The sequence below is a fragment of the Balaenoptera acutorostrata genome, chromosome 15, assembly GCF_949987535.1.
Source record: "Balaenoptera acutorostrata chromosome 15, mBalAcu1.1, whole genome shotgun sequence".
Classification (NCBI taxonomy): Eukaryota; Metazoa; Chordata; class Mammalia; order Artiodactyla; family Balaenopteridae; genus Balaenoptera; species Balaenoptera acutorostrata.
In genome coordinates, this window is record NC_080078.1 from 19689944 (window position 1) to 19712136 (window position 22193).

The 22193-nt window shown below is 47.5% G+C and overlaps 2 protein-coding genes across 2 annotated transcripts in view; both read right to left on the reverse strand.

Moving 5' to 3' along the window:
• Positions 1-221: 221 nt before the first annotated feature.
• On the reverse strand, positions 222-8958 carry AQP8 (aquaporin 8). Its single transcript, XM_007186320.3, has 6 exons — positions 8932-8958; positions 8539-8792; positions 5758-5884; positions 3462-3676; positions 1830-1964; positions 222-270 (listed from the first exon to the last, which is right to left on the reverse strand). The coding sequence occupies exons 1-6, from the start codon at positions 8941-8943 to the stop codon at positions 222-224; spliced, it is 792 nt and encodes a 263-aa protein (XP_007186382.2). The 5' UTR covers positions 8944-8958.
• Positions 8959-21008: 12050 nt separating this feature from the next.
• The window catches only part of LCMT1 (leucine carboxyl methyltransferase 1), a 54229-nt gene continuing 53044 nt past the window's right edge, over positions 21009-22193 (reverse strand). Inside the window, exon 11 of the mRNA XM_007186319.3 lies at positions 21009-21232. Coding sequence (XP_007186381.3) covers positions 21210-21232 — 23 coding nt within the window. The 3' untranslated portion in view covers positions 21009-21209. The remainder of the gene's footprint in view (positions 21233-22193) is intronic.

Genomic DNA, 22193 nt, shown 5'->3' on the forward strand with positions numbered 1-22193 from the left:
TGGGCATTGCTGGCAACACATTCCCCAGGCTGAGGTCTCTGATGAACACAAAGGAATTCGAAGGAACGAGCACATCTGAAAAGCCAGACCCAAGTCAGGGGAAGCGTATCAGTCACTTCTCAGAGCTCTGCCCCGGCAGGAAATGCAGAGCTGTCTGGTCTGCAGTCCAGGACAGGTCCACTGAGGGCCCCTAGGGCGGCAGGAATTCCACCATCTCAGCTTCACCGCCCCTTTAGTATTAGGCGGGTTTTCCCATCTCCAATGAAGAATCTACAAAAAAGGTGGCCCAGTGAGGTCTGTGCGTCTCCGGGAGAGACCCAACCCTCCATCAAATGTCTCCAGGCCCAGAATTCTCCAGAGAGATGCCTTCCTGAGCCTCTCCAGCCTCAATAGCCAGATCTCCTTGGGGAGAGGGAGAAACTCTTTCCTGTTGGGTCTCTAACCCTTTTCCTGAAGATCCCCATCTCTACCATTCTGAAAGCATCAGAGAATTATTTGTGATGCTTTTCACTAATCCACAGGCCAAGCCAGGACTGCAGACAGGCAGCAATGCAAGCAGCCTAGATCAGCTCAGCCCAGTGCCTGTCCTCGTCCAGACAGCGGGCACTGTACCTACTTGTATCTCTGCACAACCTGCAGCAGAAAGGAAGGACACTCTGGATCCTTGAGGTTCACAAGAAGAGAGCTGGAGGAGAAGCAGTCGAGCAGATATTATCCTTCTGATAACACTATCAACCTTATTACCCATTGCCCAGCTCCAGGGAGCACTGCTCACGTTGTGTCTTATGTGATTGGCATCTCATGACATGCATGCTCTTGTGGACACCACTAACATGGTGTTTGTTCTATGTGGATAGGGTCCCTTGAGTTGTACAACACCCCTGTAGGGAGCTACTCCTCCCCTACTTTCAGTCCATACACTTGTTCAGATGAGGCTGACCTCACCCCAACTCCAGGATCAGATTCATGCTCCAGACATAGCCAATAAGAGTGCCTGGCCCCACGGCTACAGAGATCGATTCAGAGGTAGACATGGCCAAAGCTGGACCAGTCCAACTCAGAGAACAGCAGAGCCAGGACCTTTGTAAGAGCTGTTGTTCTGTTTCCTCTGTTTCCAGCTATTAAGCTGCTAGGATGTAAGTCTGGAGTGCCTGGTGGGCATCTTTGCCTCTACTGGAGAGGCTATCTAAGCATGACATCTACCCAGAGGACAGCAGAGCCTAAAAAGACCAAGCCCTGGGCTTTCCTGGTGGCGCAGTGGTTAAGAATCTGCCTGCCAATGCAGGGGACACGGGTTCGTGCCCTGGTCTGGGAAGATCCCACATGCCGCGGAGCGACTAAGCCCGTGAGCCACAACTACTGAGCCTGCGCGTCTGGAGCCTGTGCTCCGCAACAAGAGAGGCCGCAACGGTGAGAGGCCCGCGCACCGCAATGAAGAGTGGACCCCGCTCGCTGCAACTGGAGAAAGCCCTCGCACAGAAACGAAGACCCAACACAGTCAAAAATAAATATAAATAAATAAATTAATTAATTTAAAAAAAAAAAGACCAAGCCCTGAAGACACGGTCCGAGATCCCACCAAAGCCAGGGCCACTTGTAAACTTTTCAATTATGTGAGCCAATGAGTTCCCCTTTATGATGAAAGCTGTGTTAGGATGGATTTCTGTCACTTGTCACCAAAGGTCCCAGAGCCATAATCTTTGCCTCTGAAGAAGGCTTCCTCTTCTCTTCTCCAAACCCAAGCGAGACCCTAGCCCTCTAGACCTGGATGTTCTAGCAACTGTCACCACGCCCACCAGATGGGCCACGACCCTGTGTCACACTCCTACCTGATGAGCACTCCGACAAGCAGGCTGGCCAGCAGCGGGCCCAGCCAGTAGATCCAGTGGAAGTCCCAGTGGTTGGCCACCACAGCCGGTCCAAAGGCGCGGGCAGGATTCATGCAGGCTCCAGACACAGCTCCCCTGCAAACACCCAGCCACAGTGGTCGGCAGAATCTCAGCCAAGGAGCCCCGACTCACCCACGTTCATTTCCCCACGTAGGCTTAAGTCACACGCTACCCAGAAACCCCCTCTAAGCTACCATATCATGGCGGTCTGGGAGGTTCCAAAGTGAAAGGCTTGACCCCTCCCCGGAGTCCTCCCTCCAGTCTGCCACTCCCCACACACCCTTCTAGAAGAATGGGCAGCAAGTAGTGCCTGTTCAGTGATGGCAGGAAGGAAGATGGATCTACTCCTTCTCCAGAGTTGATAAGGCAAAGTAAGCAGTTTTCAGCTATATGAACTTTGGGGTCAAGCAGACCTAGATTCAAATCCCAGCCCAGCTATTTCTAGCTGTGACCTTTGTTTAACCTCTCTGTGTTTCAGCTGAGATGAAAGTACATATCTCATAGGTTGTTGTCAGGAGTGAATGAGGAAACGCATATAGAGCCCACGTTTCTCATATAATTCATGTGCAAGTGTTAACTCTAATCTAGCTGACCTGGTTGAGGCCTTTGTTGCACCACAAGCTAGGGACCCAGCATCTCCCAAAGAGGGACTGTTCCCCAAGAGCACCTCTCTAGTCCCGGTGTCTGTACCCTTGCCCCATTCGCTCAAGCTGGGGTCTTCACTCAGGCCTCACCCCTCACAGACCCCACCTGTGTCCAGGAGCCAAAGCCAACTGGATGAGTCAGTAGGCTTATAAGTGAACCAAAAGCCACTAGGAGGCATCAAAGCACTGCCACAGCTCTGCACATACATTTCCCCAGCCTCCCCAAACTCCACCTCCCAAAGGATGACTTAGGGCTGGAGGCAGAGCAGAGAAAGGCTACACTTGGTCCTGTGTCCAAGAGGAAAGGAAGGAGTTGTCCTGTAGGAAGGAGCTCCCTCATCCCCTATATTTAGCGGGGGCCCTTGTTCCAGATCTCTCATTTAATTTGCCACTTCCCAATGACCTTAAATAAGTCACTTGTGTCCTCTCTGAGCCCCAGTTTTCTCATATATAAAAGGGAAGAAATAATCCTTTGTCTCCTTAATCCCTTCCCAAGCCTACTGAGAGGCTCTAGATAAACGAGACAATGGGTGTGGAAGCTCTTTGTAAGTCTGAGGCTAAAACCTGGCTGCCTGCTGGCAGGATAAACACAGCCCACAGAAATGGTTTACTGATACTACAAAAAGTAGAAAATTCACATAAAAATCCAGTCTTCTGACTTCCCTGGAATGAAATTAGAAGGGTCACCCCAAGCGCATATTCCCACACAGCGATAACTTATCAGAGGTGCATGGTGGTGGCCTCCTTAGATGCCACAGTCCCCACCATTCCCTGTTGTCTGCCTCCTGCCAGCCCACTTCCCCCGTTTACATTACCTGTGTGGCTTCTTTTGGCAACCCTCAGGTAAGCTCAGCAGACCTGCCCTCCTCCAGGGGCGAGCCTCGGCCCAGGGCTGAGCACTGTGGTCCCACAGCCAAGGGGCACTCACCCTGCTAGGATGTCCACGGTGACAGAGAAGCCGATGGAGAAAGGGGCCAGAGGACCCTGCGTCTTCTCGTTTATGGCGCCCATGCATACAGCCAGTGCCAGCAGTGTCGTCAGGATGATCTCTGCCACCACGGCCCCCGTCACCTGCCTGGGCTCCTGGACTGTCACGAAGGCTGCCCCAGACGCGTTCCAGAACCTCTCCTCGGAACTCACCGCCTGCAGAGAGCAGCGCTCAGCCTCATGGTGGGGGTGGAGAGACAGCTGGGAGCTGACGGGAGGGGCCCCATCCTTTCGAGCCAGGGAAGGGTCCTGTCCAATGTGCAGCCAGACATATGTGGACCCACATCCCAGCTCCACCAGTTCCCACTGTGCGGCTTTGCCTGAGCTGTTGGACTTCCCTAAGCCTCATTTTGCTCTTCTGTAAATGGGGATAACCCAGCGGTGGCTCCAGGTATTGCAGGCCTGAAGGGGATGTAACTTATATGACCCTCTTTGAGAAAGAATACTAAAATACCTTATTTTTACAAACTTTGCAAACACATATACCCAGGTAAACACATAACCAGCCCCCCTAAAAGGCCCCTTCGAAGAGATGAGAAGAGCCCTGAAGCTTAAGCCCCACTGGCTTCCCAGGAAATCGGCCTTGGGGTCATCACGACACCTGGGGAGGGAAGACTGCAGTGCAGACAAGCTTCTGGACCCGGGACTCAAATCCAGGCTCAGCTGCTCCCCAGCTCATTTGAACTTGGGCAAATTATTGCCTTCTCTGTGCCTCTGCTTCCGCCTCTGTAAAGTAGGCGTGGTCATGGTAATAGCCCCGGGCCCAGGTGGGCAGTGCTCTTTAAGGACTGAGGCAGGCTTCTAGTCAAGTTGGAGATTAAATGAGAGGATTCTACCAAGTGCTCGGGGAGGGGGGAGGGCACCCAGTGAATGACCACTGCTGCCCCACACTGGTCTCCATCATGTTGGACAAGTTTGCAAGTGACCAGGCCTGAGGGAGAGTCCCAGCACTGCTTTCCATTGGGAATCAGAGCAGCAAGGTCCGGGCCCCGTTCTAAACAGACAGGGGAGCAGGGTCTCAAATGGGGGCACAGGAAGACCAGGGCAGGGACGACAGCAAAATGGGATTCGAGACCAAAGTCTGCAATGGGCAGCGCTTAGAGCCACAGACCAAACCCCAGGCAAGCTAACAGGGTGCCCCCTTCACCCCTTCCCACCTCCCCACTCCCTCCAATCCCACCCCCAACACAAGCCAAGCAAGGCTTCCAACTTGAAGGGCCCCTGGTTGAGACTTCAGAACAGCAGGAAGGAAAGAGAGAGAAGGAAAGAAGGAAACAGGAAGTCAGGCAGGCAAACAGGGAGGAAGGAAGTCCTTGCATAGAGTTACGTGTAGAGCTATAGAAATTCTGTGGCTGAGAGGAAGAGCTAGCCTTCCTACCGGAATGGGAGGATTCCAGTAATTTGAGCATTAACTCCCATCAAAGGTAGAGTAACTCAGTTTAAAGGCAGGCAAACTGGAGAACACACAGAGAAGTTAGTTCAGGAGTTTCTCAAGGAGAATAACCCTGTATATCCCGTACCCTCAGACGGTGCTTAGTGAGATGTTTGTAGCATGAATGAAGTGAATGAATGAATGAATGAAAAAAACAGAATGGTCTAAATCCAGAAATAGACTCAGGAACAGAAACCTTGAGTCCTGAATTCTGCTTCCTGGTCTGTCTAGGGAGGGCTGTGTCCAGACACGAACAGAACAGGGTGGGTTTGGAGGAAACCAAAGGCCCTTTGAGTGTCCCCTCCGAGGTAGAAAGGGTCCACCCAATCCCACTGGAGGCAACAGGAATAGAACTGGACAGGACTTCTGTGGTGGCGCAGTGGTTAAGAATCCGCCTGCCAATGCAGGGGACACGGGTTCGAGCCCTGGTCCGGGAAGATCCCACATGCCGCGGAGTAACTAAGCCCGTGCACCACAACTACTGAGCCTGCGCTCTAGAGCCCATGAGCCACAACTACTGAGCCCGTGTGCCACAACTACTGAAGCCCACGCATCTAGAGCCCGTGCTCCTCAACAAGAGAAGCCACCGCAACAAGAAGCCCGCGCACCGCAACAAAGAGTAGCCCCTGCTCACCCCACAACTAGAGAAACACCAAGCACAACAATGAAGACACAACGCAGCCAATCAATCAATCAATCAATTTTTTAAAAAAGAATTGGACAGTCCCCACTCCCTGCCCCTCACCCACCCCAGCAGCCCCGTCAGAGCAAAAGCCCCCAGCCCAGCCCCCGGGGGACCACCCACCTTGGCCAAGGCGGCCCCGATCAGCCCCCCACACAGCTGGGAGATCCAGTAGGGGAGGAGCATCGTCAGGTGGAGGCCTCCGACCAGCACGGCTGCCAGGGACACCACAGGGTTGAAGTGTCCACCACTGTCACCCGCAAAAGCAGAAGGAGTCGTGAGGCCAAGGCCCAGGCACTGGGCCCCAGCAGCCCCACCACCTCCCCAGATGCCCTTGCGGGGCCGGAGTCCGTCAAGGGCAGCCCAGGTAGAAAACAGGCACCAAATTACGCCCACTCTCCCTGAGGTGCCGAGTAGTGGGGGAGAGCCTGGGAGGGGAGGGCAGCACCATTCCTGTCCTACACCCGGACCCCAGGGTGGCCCAGACAAGAATATGGTGGAAAGCTGTCCCTCAGCTCCTTCCAGACCCCCTAAGAGCTGCGTCCAGCCCTTCAGAGCCGTGCCCACAGGTCAGAATGAGACCCCAGGCTTCAAACTCACAGCCCAAGACAGGTATCCTGGCCTCCCCTTAGAAGTAACCAGGCCCTGAACAACAGCTCCTGATTGGTTGAACTCAACCAATAAAATTTTTTATTGGTGGAACTCAACCAGTAAAATTCCTATTTTTGGTCTGAAAGTGTGACTAGTGTTGCCTGTAAAACTGAGATTAGAGGTTTCTGGAAATGGCATTGGGAATCAGGATCGAGGTCAGAGGTTCATGATTAAGTTGGGGATTGGGATCTGGAGTTTGGGATGTGAAGGGGATTAGACAAAGTCGAACCTAGGTCAAAGGGCTGGTTCAAGTTGGCTGGTCCTTCCAGAGGTCATGGGTCAAGAGCCTTCCTTTTCACCAAGATGCTCAACCAGTCCAAGCCCCAGAGTCTAGAGGCCCCCCCCCCCAGTGCCCTGCTACCCCCATTGGCATCCTATCCAGTCCCACTTAGATGAAGGAACTATCCTGAGAGGTTGGCTCACCAATCCCCCTGGTGCCTGGGATGGACACACCCAATAAGAGGGACAGTGACCCCAAGGCCACCCCCATGTCAACCCAGATGTTTAGAGCCCACCAATGGGCCTGCCCACCCAATGGACACAGGGCATTGAGCTGAGACTGGACAGAGGACCCTGGCTCTCGACACAGGGACTTTGTCCAACATGCTGACATTTCAGGACCAGCTGCCCCAACTTGTCTGGTGCAGCTCTGTGCACAGGCCCTTGGGTGAGCTTCCTGCAGGATCAGGGAGCACCAGCTGATCTCAGACTTGACCGGTGGGGAGAGGGGCAGCTAGGCTTACTTGGCTTCAATTCAGGTCCATGACCAAGCTTAGCCTGGGCTCTGCCAAAGCAGAGAGGTGACGGAGGGGGTGGGGCGGCCTCCTGCAGGAGGGAGACTTAGAACCCTCTCGGCCATCAGCCTCGCCACCAGGTCACCCAGCCCAAACGGGGAGAGAAACTGTCACTCAGAGTGTGGCTCGACCAGGAGAGGGCTGGGACACTTCACACTCATTAACAGTAAAACGATCAAGACACCTTCTTAGTTTACTCATCCATTGTTTGCTCAACAAATACTTATTGAACACCTACTCTGGTGCTAGGTGCTGTGTCGGGCGCTCCAATAACCTCAGAGTCAGTGCCGGGCACACGGTAGGTACCGAATAAATAGTTGTTGACAAAAAACAGATGGTTGAATAAAAGGCTGGCATTTCAGATAGGCAGTCTCCTGCAGTGCAAAGCGATGTTCTCTCCTGCCAGCTGGCCTGGGTTCAAACCCTAGCTCTGCCACCAAAGAGCTGTATGGCCGTGGGCAACTTATATAACCTCTCTGTGCCTCAGTGATCCCTACCTCATAAAGGTTGTTGCAAAGATAATTAATACAGGTTCATATAGAGTACTAGCATATAGTTAGTACTCAATAAATACCAGCTATTATTATCATCCCCTTTTATTCCACCGAACATAGAGAGCTTCAGCTACTTGCCCTGGTCACCCAGCTAAGCGTGACAAAGGTTGCCTTCAACCCCGGACCCTTCGAACAGAAGACTCTGTGTTTTTCATCCCACCTGCAGCTTCCCTTAGATATTTAAAGAGAAATGTTAAAGTTCTCTTTCCATTCTGTTTTTCTAGGAAACAGTATTTCAATTTCCTTACTCAGATCAGTTTTCTGTGTGAGATTAAATAGAGACCAACCAGGGTCTAGACGCCCCTGCCAGACACTCCATCCAAGACATGTGTCACTGTGGCTGGTTCTCCTGGGAGCTGTCCAGGGGAGGGCTATGCAAGAGGAACCCTTCAGCCCTCCCTGCGCCCCCCCCCGGGCGGGTTCTTCTGCATAACTCTGCCTACCCTAGGCTGGAGCAAAACCCCGTCCTAAAGGTAACAATAACACAGCAACCAACAGTGATTGAGCACTTACTATGGACTAAGCTCTTCACATCGTTTCATTCTCGTGCCTCCCTCAGGAGATGCTGGGTTTAGGACAGACAGCTTGGGTTTGCCTCCTGGCTCTGCCATGGGACCCTGGACGAGTTACCCGGTCTTTCTCCTTCATGTGTTGGCTTGAGAAATAAGATTTAGAAAATACTCCCACTGTTCTCATTTCATAGGTGGGAAGTTTGGGTTTGTGGAGTGAGTCAAAGCTACAGAGCTCATAGGCTGAAGAGCTAGGATTCAAACCCAAGCAGCCTGACCCCTCCCCCAACCCACATTTTACCCAACACTGCTCTTGGGATCCTGGGCATGTGCCCAGGGGTCCCTGCCCACAGCTCTGCTCCCTGCACCAGGCGGAGTGCTAAGAGCTGTTCCCACCTGATATTCCCCAGCGTGGCGATGACCAAGCCCAGGGCCAGCCCGTGGGCCAGTGCCGGCTGCAGCAGCCCAGCGTCCGTCCCGTTCTCGATGACCGACAGGCAGCCGATGAAGATGAACAGGGCAGAGCCCAGCAGTTCAACCAGGCAGGGCTGCACAAACCACTCGTACCAGCACCCACGCCACCTGCCCCCCTCGCTGGGCTCCTTCACCTTGACGCCACCAAACTCCAGGTCACACATGGATGCAGCTGCCTGAAGCGGAGGAAACGGAGGGGGACACGGATGGGAGGAGAGCCCAGAAAGAAGCCCCCCAGTGCCCCAATCTTGAATTAATTCTCAGCAACCGCTTGGATGGCCAGGCTGCAGAGGAAGAGGCCGGCAGCGGACTTACCTCTGCAGACATCAGGGCAGAGGTGACTCAGGACGGGGCTCTGGCCTGTGCTGGCTGGAAAACCCGCACCTGCTCTCCCGGACAGGACACTCTTATCTCCAGGACCGGGGCTGCCAGCCCACTACAGGCTCTGCCCCTTTTAAAGGGCTACAGAGGCTCCCGAGGGTGTCAAGAAAGCAATAAAGCCCAGTGGGAGGTGGCCCTGAGGCCCAAGAGAGGAAACACTGTTTTTAACCTTAACTGGGTAGGGCAGGGGGTGGTCAAGGATTGCTGAGCTTTCTGCCAACAAAGGCAAAAGGCATTGGCTTTGCTGCGTCACCTGGGGAGGGCTCCAGGTCTTCCCCAGCAGGAGATGGAGGGCCCTGATCCCCAGCTCCCTTGGTCACCACCAGGGCCCAGAGGAGACCCACGTGTGTGAGTGAACACGAGGAGGGCCCCGCCAGATCAGGACCACACATGGGAAGTAATGGTAAACTCATCTTCAGTGATTTTTCCATGGACTTCTAAGGACACCTCCTTGTATCTGAGGCCCCGACATCTCCACAGACTCACGCTGATAGGCTGATCCAGGACTGAGGGTGTAGACGGATGACCATCTCTGGAGATTGCAGAGGCAATGGTAAAGCCCGTGGACTTTGGAAACAGGCTGCCTGGATTTCAATCCCAGCTCCTCCGTGAACCAGCTGAGTAACCTTGAGCAGTTGCTTACCCTCTCTGCACCTTATTTTTTCTCCCGTGCAGCATGGATGATAGTGGTGGTACCAATGACATCGGGTTGTGTGGCTTAAATAAGTTAAGATCATAAAGTGTTTATGACAGAGTCAGACACATAAGCACAATACCAGTACCTGCTGATTTAGAATATGTATTTATGTGAACTAATATTTACTGAGCACTTTCTACATGCCAGGTGCTAGTCTAAGTACCTTATATGTATTATCTCATTTAAACTTCACAACAACCCCATGAGGTAGGTACTATTATTACAGCCACTTTACAGATGAGGAAGTGGAAATTCGGGAAGGTTAAGTTTCCCAGGATCACACAGCTTTTGTGATTGTGGGCTAAGTCAGAAAAGGACAAATACTGTGTAATTCCACTTATATGAGGTACCTAGAGTAGTCACACACATAGAGACAGAAAGTAGCATGGTGGTTGCCTTGATCTGGGAGGAGAGGAGAATGAGGAGTTATTGTGTGATGGGTACCCAGTTTCAGTTGGGGAAGACGAAAAAGTTCTGGAGGTGTTGCACAACAATATGAATGTACTTAATATCACTGAACTACACACTTAAATGGTTAAAATGGTAAATTTTGTGTTACACATATTTTGAATTAAAAAAAAATAACCTGTGGGTAAAGCCACTACACTCACAATTGAAAAAAAAAACTTGTGGGTTAAGCCTTTCTAAGGTGATGGATGGATGGATGGATGGATGAATGGATGGATGATGGAAGAAGAGATGGATGGAAGGATGGGCAGATGGGTGGATGGATGGAAAGAAAGGAAAGAAGGGAGGAAGGGAAGGAAAGAGAGATGGGTTTCCTTACTCATACATTCAACAAATATTTACATACCTACTGTGAACCAGCCACTGTCCTAAGAGCTGGCAGGAAATGTAGCAGTGAACAAGACAAAGATGCTGTTCGATGTTCATGTAACTATTATCTGAGCATTGCATGTAGAGATAGAGAAGTAATGTCAGGGATAAGAGAATTTTAGTGAAAATTTCCGCCATTTATTGATAACCCATTACGTATCTAACGCTGTGGTAAGCACTCTGCACAGGTTCACAACAACCCTGTAAGTCCTATGACTTCTTATCCCCATTTTCAGATGATAAAAACGAGGCACAAAGAAGTTGAAGCACCTGCTCAAGATCGTGTAGATGAAAAGCATCTGCTTCAGGACAGAAGTAGATGCATCTGGACAAGGGTTTGACAGTTTGCTGAGAGCTCTTTTCAGCTCGAGGCCCGGGAACGCAGCGCCTCTATTGAACATTTGCACATCTCAGAAGGTTTGGGGGCTGCTCTCTTGCTGGTTATCTTGAGACCTGCTCTCTCCCTCCTCTGCACCCACAGCACATCGTACAAGATGTTTCTTACTCCCTTCCTCCCATGTCCCTGCAACATAAGATCGTTGTCCAACCCTCAACTCCCCCATCTCCCTCATTCTTGGCCCAAGTCCTGCCAAGTGCTGCTCCTGGAATATTTCTCTACTGTTTTCACCCAAGCCTTCATTGGTTCTTACTTAGGCTCTTGAAAAAAAAATTAAATATTCATTATACACCTGCCAATGGCAGACCCTGCACTGGACACCATACATGCATTCCTTCAATAATTAATATTCACAATAGTCTATTATTTTCCCACTTCACAGGTAGGAACTCCCAGCTGGTATTACTACAACTCCTCATCTGGTCTTCTTGCTTCAACCAATTTCTTTTCTTTTCTTTAATTGAAGTATAGTTGATTTACAATGTTGTGTTAATTTCTGCTGTAAAGCAAAGTGATTCAGTTATACATAGATATACATTCTTTTTCATATTCTTTTCCATTATGGTTTATCACAGGATATTGAATATAGTTCCCTGTGCTAAACAGTAGGACCTAGTTGTTTATCCATTCTATATAAAATATTTTGCATCCATTAACCCAAATTCCCAGTCCATCCCTTCCCCACCCACCCCCTTGGCAACCACAAGTCTGTTCCCTATGTCAGATGCCTCACCCAATTTCAATCCATTCCTTTAAAACTGGCAACCAGCAGGGCACAGTTTGGCACTTGGGTCCAGGTTTGGGGATCAAGCTTCTCCACCTGTGCCCCCTAGCTTCTCTCTCAGCCTCAGTTTCCTTGCCTGTAAAAGTGGGCTAATGGTGGTACCCATCCCCATAGAATTGGTGTATAGATTAAGTGAGACAATGCCCTTAGTACAGTGCCCAATTCAGAGCAGGTGTCCAATAACTAGTAGCTCTTATTATGGTTCTCATTAGTTAGAGTAGGCGTGTAACAAATAACCCCAACATTTCAATGGCTTAACATAGTAAAAATTGATTCCTTGTTCACAGAATAGTCCATAGCAGGCCCTTCATCACATGGTGACTCAGGGAGCCAGACTACTTCCATCTTGGAGATCCACCATCTAGGTCCTCAGATCGTCTACACCAGCCAGCCAGTGGGGGAAGAGAATGTGGAGGACTGTGCAGGGGGTGGTTTGTGGGGTAGGCGTAGAAATGGCAAATACCACTTCCGTCCATATTTGATTGACTAGAACTCAATCACATGGCTTCACCTGGCCACAGAAGAGTCTGGGAAACACAGTCTAGCGGTGTGCCCAGAAGGAAAAAGAGAGGCATTTTGTGAACGCCCAGAAATTTCTGCCACACCACATGGTGGTTGCTGTTGTTCCCCAGCCTGTCAATCTAATCCCATCCTTCCCTGACTTCAAACTTTCTAGCACCTTCTGTGGCAGTCAGTGCCAAACCCCACTCCCATAGCAGCCACACAGGCCTGCCCTGGACTCAACTCCTGCCACATGAACCACCATAAAGGATTTGTCAGGCGAGCCCTGCACCCTCACCCCCTCCCTGCCCACGCCATCCCCTCTGCTTGGAGTTCTCTTTTGCTCTCTTGGCCAACTTCTACTGCTCACTCAAATCTCAGATCCAGATATTTGTCCTCCCTGACTCCTGGGCCAACTAGCTGTCAGTCCTTGCTGCATGCCCCTCCCCAACGAGAGCCAGGATTGGACTCAGTAGCTCCAAAACCAGTGGTTCTCCTGAGAAAATCTGAATGTCATTCAAGCAAAACAATGTATTTCCACAACGTGAGATTTTTGTGTGGCCTGATGTCTCCATATGCAATGCACTGGTCTCCCAAACCACCAGGATAACTAGTACACTAGGGAAATGATGTCTTCCTAAGAAATTGTTTGACTGGAAAACTTTTCAGCCTTCCAATCCCAGGTCTGGTTGACATGACCGAAGCCTCTAATTTTTATCTTTGTTTGCATAGAAACATTTTAAGACATCTCTGCATCTGTCGGCACCTGTCTGCCATCCACCACCAGGTCCAAACGGAGTATAAAAGCAGGTTGCATTTTATCCTGGCAAACCACTCTATCCTCCTTTCTCATATTGATGGCTGCACACGTGTGCAAGACATGTTCACTTACTCCATGGTCCTGGCACTCATTGCCATCGTCACGGGCCTTGTTAAATTGTGCCAGGGACGTTCTGAGCACTTTCAGAGTACTCTGCCCTTTCTCGTACTCAAGTTGGGACACCCTTAATTTTGTAACAGAAGAAATAAAAAACCCAGAAAGAAATTTGCCCCTGGCCATTGGGATTTCTATGCCAATTGTGACACTCATCTACATCCTGACCAATGAGACCTATTACACAGTTCTGAGCATTTCAGATGTCCTTGGCAGTAATGCCATGGCTGTGACATTTGCTGACCAGACATTTGTCATGTTTAGCTGGACCATTCCCATTGCTGTTGCCCTGTCCTACTTTGGGGCCTCAATGCGTCTATCTTTGCTTCATCAAGCTTGTTCTTTGATGCACTGTTGTGGAAAAAATGTGATGTTGGTGCCATGGCAGCCACCTTGAGATCATGAGGTGCAACTGGCCAGAAGTGTGGATCCTTGATGACACTACCCAGGCACCAGACAACCCCAAGACCAGCTACTCCAGACTTCTTGTTAAATAAACATGCACTTCCCAGAAAGCACCCCAGAGAGAGTGAATTCATAAAGTAGCTGTGGGATATTTTAATTTTCAAGGGAAATAAATTGATGCTCAATATCTGTCAGACAAGGTGTGAATTACTAGCTCAAGGTAGTTCAGTTTTCTATTAGATGGCCCTACATTCCTTTCAATTACATCATATCTTTGCAAACCTGGTTTTATGGGTGTTGCCATATTAATAATAATAATTAAGAAAAACAAGTGCTGCATGAAAATCAGTGTGGAAAAAGAAGTGAGAGTGGCAGTGTCCAATCTGACTCCAAGGCCTGAGAACCTGTGCAGTGCCCCAAAGGCATACATATCCCATGGTAAGCAACTGTAGTATTTAAAAATGAAAGTTATTAAGAATGCAATTAAATTGAGTTAATTATAGTTATTTAAAAATGAAATAAAACAGAAATAAGATATTTTTCCTTTCAATGTACGTGTATTTTCTTAAATGGCCACTAAGTAGTTAGGCCATAAATACTAAGTGGTTTTTTGGACCTAACTAATAAATACAACTATTAGGTATTCCTTTTGTCCAAGGAACACCATGAACCAAGAAAGTTTGAGAGCCTCTGAAATAAATAATACATGTCCTTCTCTTTCAGGCACTGGGGGTTGAATTTTCTATCCTTTGCAGCAGAGAACATTTATGGCTGATAAGCTCCTTCCCAATATACCAAAGATTCTGGACTTTCGGTCTAATAATTTCTTCTTAAAACAAGTCACTATTTGCAGTAATGCAGATGCTTGATAATTCAGGCTGATCCTGAGATTTGTGCGCTGTGGACAGTCACAGAAGCTTAAAGCAGAACTGTTACTGACCCGGGTTCTTGGACTCTTTAATCAATAGAAATTGATAAGAGGCCAGACAAGGAATTCGGGCAAGGCTTTATTGGGACTCGTGCTGCAGCAGGAGGGAGTGCAAACAAGTAACAGGTTCCCCTGCTCGCTCCCTGAGGCGGGAGTCGGGGAGGGCGGTGGGGCGAGCTGCTTCCATAAATAGGGTGAATGTAAGGGCGCACTGGTGGGCCGGGCCAGAGGGGTAGCTCAGGTGCTCTGCCCACCCCCTTGGTGGTGCTGTGTGCAGGATCATGCGCAGGACCCTGCTTTTGCTCCCAGCACCTCAGAAGTGGCAGCTGGATTTTGGTCTTTTTGTATCTTGCTGTTCATAATTTGCCCCAACTGCACATACTCACAGTTATTTTTAGTCCCGTATAGTTTCTTTGTATTTTGTTGCTCCAGGAGACATTTGTCCAGGTTCAAGCACTGCAGCAAAGGATCCCAGGTCCCAGCCTGTCTCAGAACCCCTCACTGTCTTCTGAAACTGTGGCTTTATTTCTATCTAAATAGCTCTGCCATTGTTTTCAACGTATGATCACTCACTTGGAGCTCAGGGCAAGTTTGTTGTTGGAAATAAGTCTCGTTTTCACCTTTCTCACTGCTCAGATCGCAGGTTTAGCTTGAACCTGAGCACCTTCCTTCCTTCCTTGTAGAAGCCACCAGCACTCTATTTTCTCCCCTGCAGTGTCCAGTTCAAATGCTGACGTCTTTGGAGTCACTGATAACCAGACATCAGACATGCTGGCTACGTCAGAACTTATTACAGCCAGAAAGTCATGGGACTGAAGGAGCAGTCCACTAAGTCTCATCAGTAAGGGTTCATTTGCTCGCCATCTGCATGTTTGGAACAACAGTTAAAATGGTAGCAATAATGTCTATTTACTGAAGAGCTTGTCACTATGAGCATATTTCATATGATAATCAGAATGTTCTCATGTTGTTGACTTTTTTTTTTGGTTCCATCATTTTCTCTACTATTTGGATACTAATACTTATTAAAATTAAATAGCTCTACAGAAGAGGAAATCTAAAAGGTCAGCAAACATGAAAAGATAATAGCCAGAAAAAAATTCAAAGGAAAGCAACAGAACAGAAAATTTTAAAACGTGATTAACATCCAGTACTGACAAAGAGGGAGAAAATAGGCAAACCCATGCATTTTTGGGGGCAGTGTCCATTACTACAATATTTTGTAACACAATCTTGCAATATTTATTAAATCTGTAAATTCACCTACCCCTAGACCCAGCAAGCCTTATGTTTGAAAAATTGATCCTATAGAAATAAAAACTCCAATTGGTAAGAGTATATGTACAGGGACATTGATTTCATTATCGTTTATTGGTAGAAAAAGCTGAGAACTATCTGAATGGTCATAATTATGAAAACATCTACCCCAGAACGAATGTCTATTTTCAGTATCCTGAACATCCCATTGTTCTACTCAGCATCAAGCCTTTGGACAGTCTGTTTCTTTTACCCAAACTGCTCCCTAATTCTGACAAAAACTTTCTCATCCTTCAAGTCTCAACAAAGATATGATAATGTTTTTAAAGGGTGTAAGAGAGGAAGTATCATGAAAATGTGAATCACGCGGACTGGCTAGCAATTGGATGAATCTCACAAACAAAGTGAAAGAAGCCAGATGCAAAAGAGTGCATACAGTGGAACAGAAAGTTCGAGAATAAGCAAAGCTGACTGTGCTGTTAGCTTTGGGAGGTAGTGACTCGGACAGGGCACATGGAGACTTCGGGAATCTATCACTTTCTATTTCTTGATCTGGATGCTGGCCACAGGGTGAGTTCACTTTGTGAAAATTCATCTAGCCAATAACGATTTGTGTACTTTTCTGTGTGTACATTGTACTTCAATAAAAAGTTAAAAATAAACCCAATCTATTTTAGGAAGTTACCTTCTGGATATAACCAAGAGGAAATCTGTAGGTGAACCAATGGTACCTAAGAAGAGAACACTGAATTCAATCTCTACGTTGTCGCCTGTAACATTTTATCCCCATAAAATATAAAAGTGTGCTAATTTAGAAACTGCCTTTAAAAATCAGAAGCTTTCACTCTGCTGTTTTTTACTCCAATAGTTGAATTGTCATCAATAACAATACAAGTTGGGCTTCCCTGGTGGCGCAGTGGTTGAGAATCTGCCTGCCAATGCAGGGGACACAGATTCGAGCCCTGGTCTGGGAAGATCCCACATGCTGCGGAGCAACTAGGCCCGTGAGCCACAATTGCTGAGCCTGCGCGTCTGGAGCCTGTGCTCCGCAACAAGAGAGGCCACGATAGTGAGAGGCCCGCGCACCGCAATGAAGAGTGGCCCCCGCTTGCCACAACTAGAGAAAGCCCTCGCACAGAAACGAAGACCCAACACAGCCAAAAATAAATAAATAAATAAACAAACAAACAAAAACAATACAAGTTAACAGTCAGCAAGCCCAATCCCAGGGCTTGTACTGAGCATTTAACAAACACCACCCTGCTGGCTCCTCATGACAGTCCTGTGAGGCGGGTGTTGTCCCCATTTCTCAGATGAGGAAACTGAAGTTCAAAGATCTAGTGACTCACTAAAGGTCAGAGGTAATTAGGGTCAGAATTGGTTTGCTAACTCCAGAGCTTATGCTTTTACAGAAAAAATATCTCTATAAGAGGTAAAGTAGCTAAAAAAAGAAACTACAACTATCTTTTGAGAGACTCATTTGCGTTTTAAAAAATTATTTCTAAAACAGCTCTGTTGAGGTACAACTTGTAGACAATAAATTACCGGTCAAGAATACCATTGATGCTTTGACATGCGTATACACCCATGAAACCAGCTCCACAATCAAGACAGTGAACATGTGTATCATCCCCCAATTTTCCTCATGACCCTGTTCCTGTTCTCAGGCAATCACTAATCTGTTTTCTGCCACTATAAATTAGTTGGAATTTTCTAGAATTTTATAGAAATAGAATCAAATATATAGAGAACAAACTAGTGGTTACCAGTGGGGAGAGGGGAGAGGAGCAATATAGGGTTGGGGAGTGGGAAGTACAAACTATCAGATGTGAGATAGGCTACAAGGATGTATAGTACAACACGGGGAATATAGGAAATATTTTGCAATAACTGTAAATGGAGGATAACCTTTAAAAATTGTGCAAAAAATTAAAAATTTAAGAAATAGAAATGGAATCAAACAGCATGTGTTCTTTTTTATCTGGCTTCTTTCACTCAGTGTACTTATTTTTGATTCATCTATCTTGTTGCATGTCCGAACTTAATTTCTTCTGGTTGCTGTGTAGTTTTCCATTTTTCTATACTACAAAGCTACAGTAATCAAGACAGTATGGTACTGGCACAAAAACAGAAATATAGATCAATGGAACAGGATAGAAAGCCCAGAGATAAACCCATGCACATATGGTCACCTTATCTTTGATAAGGAGGCAAGAATATACAGTGGAGAAAAGACAGCCTCTTCAATAAGTGGTGCTGGGAGAACTGGACAGGTACATGTAAAAGTCTGAAATTAGAACACTCCCTAACACCATACACAAAAATAAACTCAAAATGGATTAAAGACCTAAATGTAAGGCCAGACACTATAAAACTCTTAGAGGAAAAACATAGGTTTTTTTTTTTTTTTAACAATGCCATTTCTTCTACTAAATATTCAAAAGCCTCACTAAGATTTTTGGAGAAAAGGATCACTTTTCATCAATGGCACCCGGGACAGTCCCCAAATAGGAAATAAGCCAATGTAATAAATTGTGAAAATTTATCAGAAATGATGAAATGAGGCATCAGGGCAACCACACCCTCAAGGAATGGTGATGGTGGGGAATTTTTATATGCTGTCTAGGGCAAGGGGAGAAGGGATATATATAGTGTAGTAGTCAAAAGCGCAAGTCCCAGAGCCAACCTGCCTGGTTTCGAATCCAGTTCCATCATTTATTGGCAGTGAGGACGTTGCAAGGATAGAGACGGTTGCCCATGTCAGATGCTACTGAGAAGTTGAGACAGCCAAGGACGGAGAAGGGGTCACTGGGTGTGATGGTTTCAACGTCACTGATGTCCTTCCCAAGGGCAGGTTCAGTTCAGCCATGTGTGTAGAAAGGATTACCAGAGGTTTTAGATGAGTGCGTGGGAGAACAGGAGAGGCAGTGAGAGGCAGTAACTCCTGGGGGAAATGAGTTCCAAGTCCCAATTCGAAAAGCCAAAAGCACGCTTTGGAATGCATGTCTCAGTCGTGGGAGGTATGGGAGAGGGAGGGCATGAAAGCTAACCCTTGGTGAGATCCTCTGCCCCTGACACCCCCTACAATCCCGTGAGAAACTGTAAGGTTTCTATAATGTGGTAATGGGTAATCTCCCATCTCAAGATCCTAAGGTTTCTATAATGTTATAAGATAACCATTCCGTCATAAGATAACCATTCCGTCATGTGGTGCTTCTCAACTTCAGTATTTCCAAATATATCACCTCCCTGATTTCTGCATGTCGGTACAGTAGCTCTACCATTATCTTCTTAGTAACGGTCTTTAAATGGGCTCGCTTTTAAAATGAAATAGACAGGTGCTTTAAGGGATATTTTATAATAGTAGTATATTATATTTATAATATAGTATATTTTCAATAGTAATGGCGTATCATTAGCCTTGAACAGAACGTACTCCATAAAACTAAATGCAAGGAAAAACAGAAATATAATTGAAGCCAAGCAAAGTTTTTAAAATTCTAGCCAAATGCTGTCGCTCCCTCAGTTGGAGAAATGCTATAACACTCTGACCTCCACCTGTGATCAAAACCAAAACCGATGCTAAGGGGGAAGGGGGGTTGGGGGAGGGAAGTATTGGGATGTAGGGATTGGCAGATGCAAACTATTATATACAGAATGCACAAACAAGAAGATCCTACTGGATAGCACAGGAAACTACATTCAGTATCCTGTAACAAACCATAATGGAAAAGAATATAAAAAAGAATGTATACACATGTATAACTGAATCACTTTGCTGCACAGCAGAAATTAACACAACACTGTAAATCAACTACACTTCAATTAAAAAACAAAACCCAAACCAAAACATTAGAAACAGTGCTAACATGGTAGTGTATACACACATAAAAGTGAAACAAGTTACAAAAAAAGTACTCACCCTTACTATGGATGATGTGCTATGGCATTCTCCGTTCTAGTACGTATCGGACAACGTGCTATGACATTTTCCGTTCTAGTCCGTATCTTTTTAAAATAAGGGACTTGATTCCCTACATGGAGTCACCATCCATTAAATGGCCTAGTACACGGTTTCAAAAACAATGGATTAGTAAATACGGCATTAGTGTTAAAGACACACCAGCACCAGCCTGAGATCTTCTCCTGGGACTTCTTAAGATCTGAAAGGTCCTTAAGACCTTACTGAAAAGGCAGTTGACTTTCTCACCGGGTGATTCACTGTCATTTCACGCTGTGTCACCGCCCGGACCCCTGTCAACAGGCGTGCTGCTGTGTAACGGGGGACAGGCCACACTGTAGGGAAAGCTGATCTAGAGACTCTGCAAGTCTCTAGTAAGGGGCCGTGATCTCCCTCAGACGGGAGAGGGCCGGCGGGCTGCCTCACTGCCGTTCTGCACACACAGGCTCAGGTCCACAGCCCCAGTCACATAACCAAAAATTTCATTAGGTGTGGGCAGGCCTTATGTCTTTGAATTGGAGGCCAGGTCTCCAGGGCCCCTTTTAATCTGTATCATAACTGTATTAGTTTCCTACTGCTGCTGTAACAAGTGACCACAAACTTAGCGGCTTACAACAACACAAATTTATTCTCGTACTGTTCTGGAGGTCAGAAATCTGAAACCAGTTTCACTGGGCTAAAGTCGAAGTGTCAGCAAGGCTGGCTCCTTTTGGATGCTCTGAGATGTTCTCTTGCCCTTTTCAGCATCCGGTGGCCGCCTGTACTCCTCCACTTCCACCCCTTCCCCCACATTCAAAGCGCATCACTCCAGTCTCTGCTTCTGGCGTCACATGCCTCCTTCTCCTCCGACTCTGACCCTCCTGCCTTCCCTTATAAGGACGGACTTTTGTGAGGACATCCGGCCCACTTGGATGCTCTTGGGTAATCTCCCATCTCAAGATCCTTAATCACAGCTTCAAAGCCCCTTTTGCCACATAAGGTAACATATTCACAGTTGGAGGGATCAGGGGCTCATCGTTCATCCTGCCACAATGACCAAGGTGAAGGCGGATTTAAGCAGGAAAGGGCAGAAATGGGAGCAGAGGCGAGCTCCAACATCTGGTCAAGGTGCCAAGTGCAATGTCGGGTGCTGCAAACAAGAGCACACAGGAGTAAATCCCACAACGGACACAAGGGCATGAGCTGAGTCTGACTCACAGGGAGTGAGCCAAGGTCAAGGTCGGGTTAGGACCTCTGGTTCCAGCTGACACAGAGGTGAACTGCAGCCCACCCAGGGGAGCAAAGGATAAACAGCAGAGGACCAACACACCGACAATGGCAACTGAGATTTATTTAAACGGTAAAAGCCGACAGGAACAGGAACTGGTACGAACGACCACCTCGTTAACTGAGGTCTCTTGGCGAGCGGGGAGACTGGTAGCCGAGGCCTAACCACCACTCAGGAAACTCGGAGACTCAACTCCGGAAAGGTCAGTGGCTTCAGCTCTGGCTCAGCACGAGTCTTGAACAGATCAGTAAGTTACTTCCTTCAAGCCTGGGAGGAAACACACAGAAGCTGTGAAGAGACTCTCACAGATTGGGGCAGAGAAAACAGCCAGAGGTGGGAGAATGTGACCTCCGGATCCCAGGCCCACAGTGACCGGCTCTGGTGCACCAGCCACACGTGTGATCACCGCAGCCCCGGCCTCCTGGTTGTGTAAGATGAGACTTCACAAGGCAACAGGAGGTTGGATGAGACTGTGTTTACGGGTGGTTTAAAGGGATTGAGAAACGTTTTAACAGTTTACGGGCTCTCTGCAGTAAACCTGAAAGTCTATCCTTTAAACGCTGAACTTTTTTTTTTTCTGAATAATACTTCTCATTCAGACAACTTGTTTAAGGCGTTCATTCTTGAGTGTTCTGCTTTTTACCTTAAACATTTAAAAATTAATATTGGTCTGTTTTTGGTGAGAAAGAAGCCAAAGGGCTAGTGACTAGCCTTAGCAATTTTGTTCACCCTTTTCTCTTTGAGTCAAATTCAGTGATAAAGAAGACTAGTGTAGGCAATTTATTTTTTCACGTCTAGTAATTTTTTTATCGTATACTGACATGGCAGATAGTAAGTTGAGGAGACTCTGAATTCTCGTATCTTCCTCTGAAGAGTGTTGAGTTTTGTCCTAGCAGGCAATTATATTATTGGAGAATCATCCTGATCTTCTAGAGTCTTGGCTGCAGGGTTGTTTAGTATGAATCTGTCTAGGTTTTGTACTAGAGCCTATTCTTTAGGAACTTGGCCTTTTAAATGCTGAACTTCAAGCAAACACAGTTCTTTCTTTCTTCCCCACACACATGTAAGTACAGTAAGTCCCCTACATACAAACGAGTTCTGTTCCGAGAGTGCGTTCATTAAGTCCAATTTGTTTGTTAAGTCCAACGAAGTTAGCCTAGGTACCCAACTAACACAATCAGCTATATAGTACTGTACTATAGGTCTATAATACTTTTCACACAAATAG

Excerpts from the sequence above, each read along its gene's own strand:
- AQP8 (XM_007186320.3), bottom strand. Across the intron at positions 5,885-8,538 it reads GCCACGCTGGGGAATATCAG|TGGTGGACACTTCAACCCTG; the intron begins GTGGGAACAGCT and ends TGCGGGTGACAG. Across the intron at positions 3,677-5,757 it reads TCGGGGCCGCCTTGGCCAAG|GCGGTGAGTTCCGAGGAGAG; the intron begins GTGGGTGGTCCC and ends TGCTCTCTGCAG.